At 37.8% G+C, this 11,010-nt stretch overlaps 1 protein-coding gene across 1 annotated transcript in view; it reads left to right on the top strand.

Annotated features, from left to right (window-relative positions):
- Positions 1-3,428: 3,428 nt before the first annotated feature.
- Positions 3,429-11,010, top strand: part of nr5a2 (nuclear receptor subfamily 5, group A, member 2) — a 66,521-nt gene continuing 58,939 nt past the window's right edge. Inside the window, exons 1-3 of the mRNA XM_077534894.1 lie at positions 3,429-3,959; positions 6,293-6,411; positions 8,936-9,077. Of these exons, the coding sequence (XP_077391020.1) occupies positions 3,878-3,959; positions 6,293-6,411; positions 8,936-9,077 (343 nt within the window). The 5' untranslated portion in view covers positions 3,429-3,877. The remainder of the gene's footprint in view (positions 3,960-6,292; positions 6,412-8,935; positions 9,078-11,010) is intronic.

Below are 11,010 nucleotides of genomic sequence, written 5' to 3'. Positions count from 1 at the left end.
TTGATGTCCAAACCTGTATCATCGGACTGCTGATGTTGGACAAGTCAATGGACTTCTAACCCCAAGAAACTTCCTCCCCACTCTGTGTTGTGGTCTTTTCTTCTGTGTTGATCTTTCATCTTTGCGTCATCTTCTGCTCTTCCTTCCTTCTGTGAAAAACATTAACGCCGTAACTCCCCACTGAGGCTTTCCTTCCCAGATTCACACCACTCTTTTATTAAATTTACCATCTGGTTTACTATCCTCCATTCTGATTTGACTGACATTTCATCAGATGTGAGGAAGTGTCGGGCCTTGACCTGCTCTGGGTCACAGTGGTCCGCCATATTTTTTGTCAACTTTAATCCCCCTGGAACACTAATATTGATACTGTGTGTAGCACTTTACTTACTTATATTTAAGGATCACTATACCATTGCAATAAAACTTACTGTAATGCATTTGTCAAAACAACACAGAAACTAGATATGTGCAATTTCTGGAGAAATTGCGTGGGAATGCTGAAAGCAAATTGAGAGATAAATTGTGAAATTATAACCTCCTGGTTACTGGACAATGCGCTTTACAAACTGTGCCACTGAGCAATATCAGACACCTGGAAATGATGATAACTTATATATATATGGAATTGGGCATGGAAAGTGATACTTGGAAAAATCAATGACTCTCCCATTGAAAATGAATGGGGAAAAGTTGATATTAAATGTTAAATTGTGTAAATCCCGTAAGTAATGTGGAACCCGACCATACATACCCCGGGAGGCGTTAATTTTTTAAGCTAGTTGAAATTTGAACAGTGTAATTTGGAAGTATTATGTGGGAGTTGTTAGGCGTCAAAAAAGTGTGGAGAATAAAAAACACAATAACATATGTGGGAATTCTTCAGCATTCCCACAATAAGTTTAAAAGAGATGACCCGTGTCTACATGATGTCAGACACCAAACCTTTTAATTCTGAAGGATTTTTGTGGGCAATTCTCTTTAAAGCTAAAGAAATTGGAGATCAGTACAACTTTTTTTCTAAACCAATGCCACTTCCAGTACTCAACTCATGAATAGTCAACAATACCAAGTATTGATACCACCACTTTTGATATATAACATGTACTCCCAAAAAACATTGACAAATAATTTTAACGAAAATATAATACCATAAAAAAAAAAAGATGATTTCAATGTTCTTCTAATTTGTAATTTCTACTTCTTGATCGTAAAACAACCACAACAGGGGAGCCAATATTATCGCAAGTACCTTGAAATAAGGTCAGGTATCGGACCGGTACCAATACTTGTTTCCGTTACTCCTCTATCCCTAGTTACAATGTAAATAAATGTCCAGATGCATGGATTGAGATATTGTGGAACCTGTCCACACCCGAGAATCAAATTGGCACTACCCGTCACCCACCCACGAACCAGGAAGTAGTCGCCAAATACAAATACTGTAAATACATTAGTAAATAATGATCAAATCCACAATTAAGGCTCGTTATGAACAATTTTAATTATCATAATATTTTCTAGGGATGTTCAAATGTCGATATATGGCATCGACACTTGACCGTATAGAAATTTTTATAATAATTAAAATTGTTGACGTTTCATATCTATGAATAAGTCATATCAGAACAAGTTGATACTTTTTACCAATTTACTTTTATTTTAAAATAGACTCTTTCGACACAAATTTTACATTGGTCTGAAAGGATGTGATTAGGCCACTTGTACATTACAATAATAATGTTTTTTTTTAATTTTTTTTAATAAATCAGTCACATTACGACTTGAATAGTTAGTGTTACACAAATATATATATATGTATTTTTTTTATAAATTACCATCTGTAATGTTTTCTATAAGTGTGCAAATGCTTTGATAATGATTTATCAGTTGTATATTGGTATTGTTTTTGTGCTTTTGTACAGAGACCTCATTAGAATGTTGCTGCATGTTCTCTGTAACCTTCCGACTAGCCTCACTTTCATGTTTTTTTCCAGTCATTTGGGAAGGAGATAACCAAACCCTCAGACGATAGCAGCGTCCTTCCACTTTAGGTTGTCAGCAGCAAAGTTGCAGCACTGAAACCTTTCTGCACATCCATGTACACACAGACACACACACATGCACTCCACTCAAAGGGGACAGTCTTTGTTTGATCCACTGTGAGGTTTATCTCCTAAACCCAAATGTCAACACTTGCTGTTGACACACTCGGTTTCCTCCAACAATCCAGCGCCGTGCACAGTCGAAGGCCTGCGAAAGGAGCAAGTAAAAGTAGTTGACCTGGGGCAGAAATGAAAGTCAAAAGGAATATGAACAAATCTCCACACATCATCTGCAAGTGTAAACAAGTGTGTGCACCGAATTTCAAAACTTGAGTCCAAAGTTTGAGTGTATCTTTTTGACGCTGTAATTTCTTTTTGTGTTACTTTTTTTCCCCTTCAAATTACAAAATAACACAAAGTAGGCCTACACACCTTTTTCATTGTTATATTCAACATTTTATAAAAATTAACATAAAGTTGGTCCATATTTCCCCCAAAGTCACCCAGAGAGGGACTCCCTCAAACTTGCAGGTTAATCATTCCAACAATGCTATCATGTCAGAGAAGGTCTTATCTAATAGCCCTAAATGGAACCCCACCTCCTTCTTTTAACTATCTTTTCGACTAGCAAACTTACAGAAATGAGATGAATGTGGGGGGGAAATATATAATGTGGGGATTTGTGAGGTTGTGAAATTTAGTTTATAAATGAAATATATTCTTCAAGCACATGCAGGAAAAAAATGAATTTGCAAATATACTGAAATGACAATACAGATACAGAATCATATTGAAAAGACATTTTATAACAGAGGGATGTTTCTCCTATCAAAATTGAATTTAAGAGCCCATCTCGATCATATAAGCACATACGTCATTAATGGAAAATAACGTCCTTGCTAATCACATTCAAGATAGAATTAATCTAGAGGGTAGCACGTTCATTTAAAATTATCAGGGGTTGTTTTGAAAGAAAGAAAGAAAGAAAGAAAGAAAGAAAGAAAGAAAGAAAGAAAGAAAGAAAGAAAGAAAGAAAGAAAGAAAGAAAGAAAGAAAGAAAAAGATGCACATTAATAAAAAATTAAAAAAAAAAAGTAGAAAGTATGGGAGTTAATCTGCACAATTCTCAAATGTGGACGACATACACGTGCCTTCACATCCAAGTCGTGAAATCCACCACGAATGGTGTTGGAGAGGAGCTGAGATTTTGGAGACGAACCCGGTGCCTTCCATGCGATGTGTCCCGGTCCACTTGCCTGATTGGATCAGCGTTAAATGACGTCAGACGGCCGCACGAGTCCTGGATCGGAGGGAGGGGAGTAAACAAGGCGGCGAGGAGGAGGAAGAGAGGTTTCCACATCTCAGGCAGTCCGGCTTGACGCGCCGAGTCTGATTTTTACGCACAGGGGAGCGCGCAGATTTTGTTCTAAAGTCTTCAAGTTATTTCCACTGACTGTAGTAGTTTATCGCGCCTGCAACACATTTGGAGCGGACACAAGAAAACTTATTTTGTGTTTTAATCCACGTTTTGTGCGCTGTATAGTGTCACATTTCCTTGCTCAGTGCGCAACTTTGACTCCTTTTTTTTTTTTTTTTTTTTGGTGGCAAAATGATATTTTGACATTTACAATTGCGGTCCATTTGCCAAGGACGACAGTCAACATTAACGCGCGCCTATAGCCCAAGATTATAGCTGTGCAAAACGTCAGACATAGCTGGAGAGACGTGCGGGCCACTGACGAAGAAGTGCGCCCAAGTGTCTCCCACCGTCGGGGTCTCCCTCGCTCGCGTCCGATCGAGTGTCCCGCTGAGCTGAGGCCGGCGGCGCTGACATGCTGCCCAAAGTCGAGACTGACTCGCTGGGACTTTCTCGATCGTATGGGGAACAAGGACACATGCCAAGAAACGTGCAAGGTAAGAGCTGACACACCTCTCACTAAAATCAAGTTTTAGTATTATTCGGCACAACTAACTGACGAAGGTGATTATTTGTACGAGTCATTTGGTGGCTGTCAAACTGGCTTGAAGTTGCAGAGCATTATGTGACATATTATGGTCTCTCCTCGCGAGTCGGAATTGAAGTAAAAATATAAGTGGACATTTGAATTGGGCTAACTTTGTGGTATGCGATCCCGACACTGATCAATTGAAGTCACGCTTTTAGTCCTGACGCCGAGCGCGTAAAAACTGCATGTCCAAACTGCCGAAACAATTACGTGCAAGTCTTCTTTGATTTGAATTAACTTGCAAAATAAACACTGTGTCGCTATCCTTTTCAAAACAAAGTAACACGGTGGCTACAAATTTTGTTTTAATCACAGATTTAAAATGTTTAATTTTCTTATAGTAGATTAAACGAGTTCATTTCTATTTTCAGTTTTGGCTATAGCATAAAAAATGTTACAATGTGGTATTTAAATAATCTTAGGAGACATTCTGACATATTACCAAAGTTTTTCTTGCTATATGAACAATATAGGCTATTGCAGTAATTCATTTTATTTTTTTAAATTCCACTGCATGTCTGTGTTATTTTTAAATCGTGTAACATATGCGACACTATACATTTTTAACATTTGTATAAATATTTTACGAGATAAATTACTCGATCCTTTTTACAAATCGTCCCAGTTCTATAGATTCCGGAGCGGTGTGGAGAAAAATAAAAAGAGCCCGAGGTGGCGACATTTTTGTAACTGAGTCACCTGTCAAGATAAAATTCAAACCTCTAATTCTACTTTTGTTATTCCGCGCCCATCTAAGAGGGCAGTCAATTAGCCCGCGCGTGTTTATGGCACGCTGATAACAGAGCCAAGACTGCCTGACAAGTCAAGTAAAAGAATGGCTTGTTAGGGGGAACACTTATCTACTTTTACACACGCAGTAAAACAAGGTAGCTCGGGACACGCTATTTATTTATTTATTTATTTATTTATTTATTTATTTATTTATTTATTTATTTATGTATTTATTTATCTTCTTGGAACCATTTAATTTTTTTTTTTTGTGCAAATAACACTTTTTGGAGTTATTCTTCAGTCGAGGCCAGCAATTGGAAAGGAGAAATTATGTATTCTAATTTAAAGGTAACTTAGTTTTTATTTTTAAATTTCACAAACGCGCATTTTTATTTTCTTCATATAGAAAATTAGTATAGAGCAGCACAACAGCTCGCTATACCTACAATCTATTTTTCAATAACTAAATGCATGCATGTCTCTCTATATGTCTCATAATTGCGCAGCCTCTGTCCGAAAAATGTGTTTAATGTCACAAAACGTGTGAGTATATTGCACAAATGAGAGGAGGCCCTGAAGTTGATTTATTTATTTATTTCGAAAGCATTTTCTTTTATTATTCAATTTTCTGTCTTGATGCAAATAACGGAGCGGCACAGAGCAACTTGTTGCTCGGATCCACCTCGGAATGCAACAGCCCCGGAAATTATTCTAATTTCAATTTAAAAAAAAAAAAAGTTAGAAGACTGGCAGATTTGTTCGCGCGGAGGCCTCAACGGAAAAAAAAAATCAGGAACAATAATAATAATAATAATAATAATAATAATAAAAGCTTTTCCCCCGTTTGATCCCGGCTGCTTTTATGATTACTTTTTTTTTTTTTTGTAAATGTAAATGTCAGTCTGGCTCGTTTTATTTATTTATTTTGGTGAGTGATGCAACACTTTTCTATAAATGAAATAAATAACTGAATAGCCAGGTAGTAAAATAAAATAAACAGCAAATTTTAATGTCAATAAGCGCAATTTTGTCGACTACAATACTAAATGACTTCAAAATCAGATTGCGGTTGCCTTTGCGATTCTGCAGAACAGACGCGAGAAAGCAAAAATGTGAAATAAAAAAATAATAAGAATAATCAAGAGGCCTTTAGCATCGTGTTTGTTAGAAAGGGAATAATCATGTTGGTTGTTTCTGTGCTGGCCTGCAGTGATGCGCGCTTGTGTGTGCGTGCGCGCGTGTAGTGTGAGTGTCTTCATTTGTCTGTGGGCGGCAACATGTTCTCCTTCACTCCTTTAACGCAAATATCTGTCTGTCCCCCAGTGAGTTCGACGTGGATGTATTGCATATTTATGAGACTCACTTTCATACTTGTATTCTGATTTGCAACGTGCAGGAATCAAGCCCTATCATTTACGGCGTCTGTTTGTTGTTTTACCTTTCAAAATAAACGTCCGCCTACATTTGAATCCGTGCAGCATTGTGACTGTCCTGTCCTCTCTGTCGCAGTTCCACAACTAAAAATGATGGACTACTCATATGACGAAGACCTGGACGAGATGTGTCCCGTGTGTGGAGACAAGGTTTCAGGCTACCACTACGGACTCCTCACCTGTGAGAGCTGCAAGGTTATTGGACATTTTCTGCCTCTCCGTGTGTGTTTGTGTGTGTGGAGTCCTTATGGATATAAACATCCGTGACCCACGTTCATAAAATGACATTCGGTTTTGGACTTCCGATATGTACAGTAGCCTATTCGAGCTTTATCGCACAGTTTGGGACGTAAATTCAACTGAATTTGAAAACTTAAACTTAATGTTAGTACTTGAATGAATGGATAAGGGCTACTCCGAAACTAATTTATTCTTATTATTTTTAATCATGGTTATTAAAAAAAAAAAAAGTCACTTTGAATGGGAAGCCTGACGCAGGAGCTAGCTAGCCAGCTAGCTTTTTCCAACACACTTTTCTCATGGTTTGGGGATGTATTTATTTTTTATTTAATTTTATTTTTAGTTTTTGCAAACAGAAGTGAAATGTAACAATGGAGAAAGAATTGCCACGCATAATAATTATAGAATGTCAGAGAAGGTAACAGACATGTTACACTTAAGGCCACAACATTACGTACACTTGCATAACTTCATGAGTTCCAATATAAAGGCTGTATCATATATTATTTACCAAAAATACTGTAAGGGTTTATTATTGTGGTTGTACAACTGCCTTGCATCAATCCAGAGCTGTTTCTAACATTTTGCCCCCCCAATATGGGCCATTCCAATAACACAAAAAAGACATGAGGGAAGCTTTACAACAATGCAAAGATAGCACAAAGATGTAAAGTTGAGACTTCTCTGTCAAACAAAAGAGCGCATTATTACCTTCATAAAGGCACTTTCATAAAGCTTTTTGTTTGAATGAGAGGTGCATCCACAGTGTTGTAGTAAGCGTGCAAATGTCTATTTGTATACTTTGAGTGTGTGGAACTCATCACAAGTTCATTAAGTGACGGTGTGTGAATGGAAAAGGCTTCCCCATACAAATGCGTCTGCAAAGTAAACGATTTTGACTTTGAGCTCCATCAGCACGCTTTTTGTGCCATTTCCTCTGCTCTCATACTGTGTTAAAAATATATATACTGTATTAAAAAACAGTATTGATGCAGTGGCATCACATTTCTTGCCTATGTGGTCATTATTTAAAGCAGATGTTATAGATTGGATTCCGCATTGTAACCTTGAGATGCTATAAGCACTTGCTTGCAAGGAGACGTCAGTGGCATCTGTGCAGCTTCTCAGCCTCAAACACACCCTCACGCCTTTTTACTCCCAATTGTGTGTGTGAGTCTGCCTGCAGGCTGCATATGAAGAGGTGCTTTAATGAAGCACTGTCTATCCTTGCTGAAACATTAATAATATTGATATTTACCTCCAACCACTCATTGATTCACTCAATAAAGCGGCCACCCTGATTGTTAATGGCAGCCCCGTAATTGTCAGGCTGATGTATCAGTTTGCTGTCAGTTTTGGAAACATACAGTATGCATACATTATAAGCGTCTCTTTTGCCAGTCCAGTGACATTCAAGTGAAGAGTAAACAGACTCAGACTGCCTGAAACTTTGATGTCTGTATGGAGTCAGTCAAAAGGTCAGGGGTCAAGGTGCAGAATCAGCACGAGGAAAGCAAATGAAGTTCAAATATATAGATAGGTGCAACTCCAAAGAGAACATTTGGAAAGTAAATACAACTGAATTTGGAAATGTTACGACTGTTTGTACTAGTGTACAAATGCATATGTGATGGCTCGCTCCTATAGATAGATAGATAGATAGACAATCTATCAATATCAATATCACTATATTCACACCAAACCTTTAAACATATTTTCCATGCAGATATTTTGAAATTGAGTGACTTTTCAAATGTTTGGTTTCATGTATAATACATATATATATATATATATATATATATATATATATATATATATATATATATATATATATATATATATATATATATATATTATGTTTTATTTTTCACCCTAACCCCACGTTATGTTTTATTTAACGATGCAGATTGTCAATTAAATTTGTGTTTGGTGAAATATTGACAACACCAGTCTCTATTAATTTATTTTATTTTGTGGGGAAAAAGCAGGTTTGCACTGGATATACTCCTGCTAGATTATGGATCGAGAATACATTACCGGCTCCCATCCTTCCTCCGTCTGATTTTCATTGCTTCTGCCAATAATTAATTCCATGTTGCAGTCAGGAACTCTATTATCCCGGAACTGGGAATTATGTAAATGTATGGATTTGTTTGTGTTTATGTTTGTGCGCTTAAATCTTTTAAAAACTTGAAAGTTTGTTTCCCTCAATAGTTGAAAGGAGGTTATCAAAAATGTTTTTTTAGACAACTTCATAAACAAAGATGTTATTTGTGGATTTTTGTTAAAAAAATACTTTACTTCAGATTTTTTTAAATTGCCATACAAGCACCATATATTGAACTTTTTTCATTTACTGTGTCACATAGCTGCACAGCTTGTGTGCATGTACATTCAGCCAGTGTGCAAGTGAATGGGTGCATTACCATCACACGGATGAGGTCAAGCGGGTTGACATGTTAATTGGTTCCCTCCGCAGGGCTTCTTCAAGCGCACGGTCCAGAACAACAAGCGCTACACATGTATCGAGAACCAGAGTTGCCAGATTGACAAGACCCAGAGGAAGCGTTGCCCGTACTGCCGCTTCCAAAAGTGCCTCACTGTCGGCATGAAGCTGGAAGGTAAAGCAATGCTGTCGCAATTTATGGCATTTCAGATGCCAAAATGGCGAGAAAATGTTTTTGCTGGTTTTTGCTCGTGCCATTCAGCATTTCTTGTGTGCGTCTGCGTGTACGTTAAAAAGCTCAATCATGCAGGTAAATGGACATAATATCAACATTGTTTTTGCGCTGTAACTTGTTATTTCTGAGCTCAACAAGTTGATTGTCTAAATAATATGAATACAATATATGCAGCTGTGCAGATACACACTTGACAGGCTGATTCAGACATATTTCAACAATTAGGCCTTCTTTTTTTTTTTTTACATTGTATGACCAGTAATCTATTTATTTTACAAATCCATTTATGTACTTCACTTTGCTCATTATGGGGATTTTATGAGAACAGCACTCCATAAAAAGTCAACTCAAAGTTGTGCACATCTGCAGAAGTGAAAAAGCAAAAGCAGGCAACATTCTTTGCTAAGCATCATATAGTTTTCAAGATATGATGCCTGTTTGCAATTACTGATGCAGAAAAGTGGAAGGAAAAAATTATTGCATGGAGCGGCTAAAGCTCAAGCAGGAGGCTTGACTGCCTCTGGATGTCCACATAGGTGTTTTATAAACTTTTAGCGTTCTTGTGAAATGACAATTTCGTCATTTTCCATTAAATCACAGTTGAACGCTTTATAGCAGAACCCATTCATGCTTTGGCTTGAAATGTATTCTTCCATGATCATTTTCAATGCGAATGGTTTTTATTCCAAATTGAGTTATCCACAAAAAGTGCGTTACACAAGTTGAATACCTCCTTTGACAATAAAATTGTCTGCATTTTTTTTTTAACACTGCAAAGCCTTCCCTCCTTCCATCTAGTGTGTTGAAAACTAGAAATGCTTATTAGTATTTTAGATGGAGGTCAGAGGGAGTTTGGGGGTATCTGGTAGCTGCTGGACACTTAATACCTGCCAGACAGGGAATTAAAAAAAACACCAAACTTGGCAAGAGTGCGAGAATGGTAATGATGATACTTTTGGCTGGCCAGTTTGAGGCCTCTTTGTTTAATTTGAATGCAGCTCAGAAGCCCGCTCAAACTCGGCTAACGTTGAATCGTGACAGGATGGCAGGGCGAATATTCCGCCTTTTCAACCATAACATTTCAAATCAATTATTGTTTAGTTTTACTCTAAAATCACTTTCTGGGGTATATGCTGACCTAGAGGTCACGTTATAATGATAGTAAAACAAGAAGGCAATTATTTAGCAGTATATTAAATACTTGTCAAATGTACAGGACAAGAAGGGTGTGGTATAAAAGCAAAACAACCAACTACCTAAGTAAAACCTTTCCGGAGGCTTCTCCCTTCTTCCCTCCATGTGAGGTGTAATTAATCGCTCTTAATCATGAATGGCCGCTGGGCAGTATGTCCCAGCCTGCCATTTTCCAGCTGACGTGGGCTGCGTTTGGTTTGTTGGCAGTAACTTTAAGCTCGGGGGCACGATAGGCCCTCCAGCATTCTGTCAAGGCCCGAGAGCTCCAGTGGGTGACTCCTGACACAACCAGTAAAGCCCTCCCCAACAGGAAGGCTGACACCCCTTGCCTCACACACACACACATGTGCGCACACGCAAACTTCTCCTTATCAAATACATATATTCATGAAGAGGTCAGTGGTGTTGAGACGGCCACAGGCGAGATTGCGAAGGTGCTATTGGAAAATAACAGTAATAGTGAAAGCGAAAAGTCCGTTTGGCTTCATTCTTATTTCATGGCATGACACAGCAGCAATATGTGAAATGTGTGCAAACCATCTGAGAGCTTATATTGATTATCTAATGTTTGTTGATTTGCTAGCCGGACAGTGTGTCATTTCCAATTGGGACATCTGCGTATATTCAAGAAAGTAAAAAATTGTCATCCTCATGTTGGTGTGCAATTTTAGGAGGTTCG

This window comes from Festucalex cinctus, chromosome 10 (assembly GCF_051991245.1).
Source record: "Festucalex cinctus isolate MCC-2025b chromosome 10, RoL_Fcin_1.0, whole genome shotgun sequence".
NCBI classification, from domain to species: domain Eukaryota; kingdom Metazoa; phylum Chordata; class Actinopteri; order Syngnathiformes; family Syngnathidae; genus Festucalex; species Festucalex cinctus.
The sequence above is the reverse complement of the archived record's forward strand: the minus strand, read 5'-3'. Positions and strand labels throughout refer to the sequence as shown.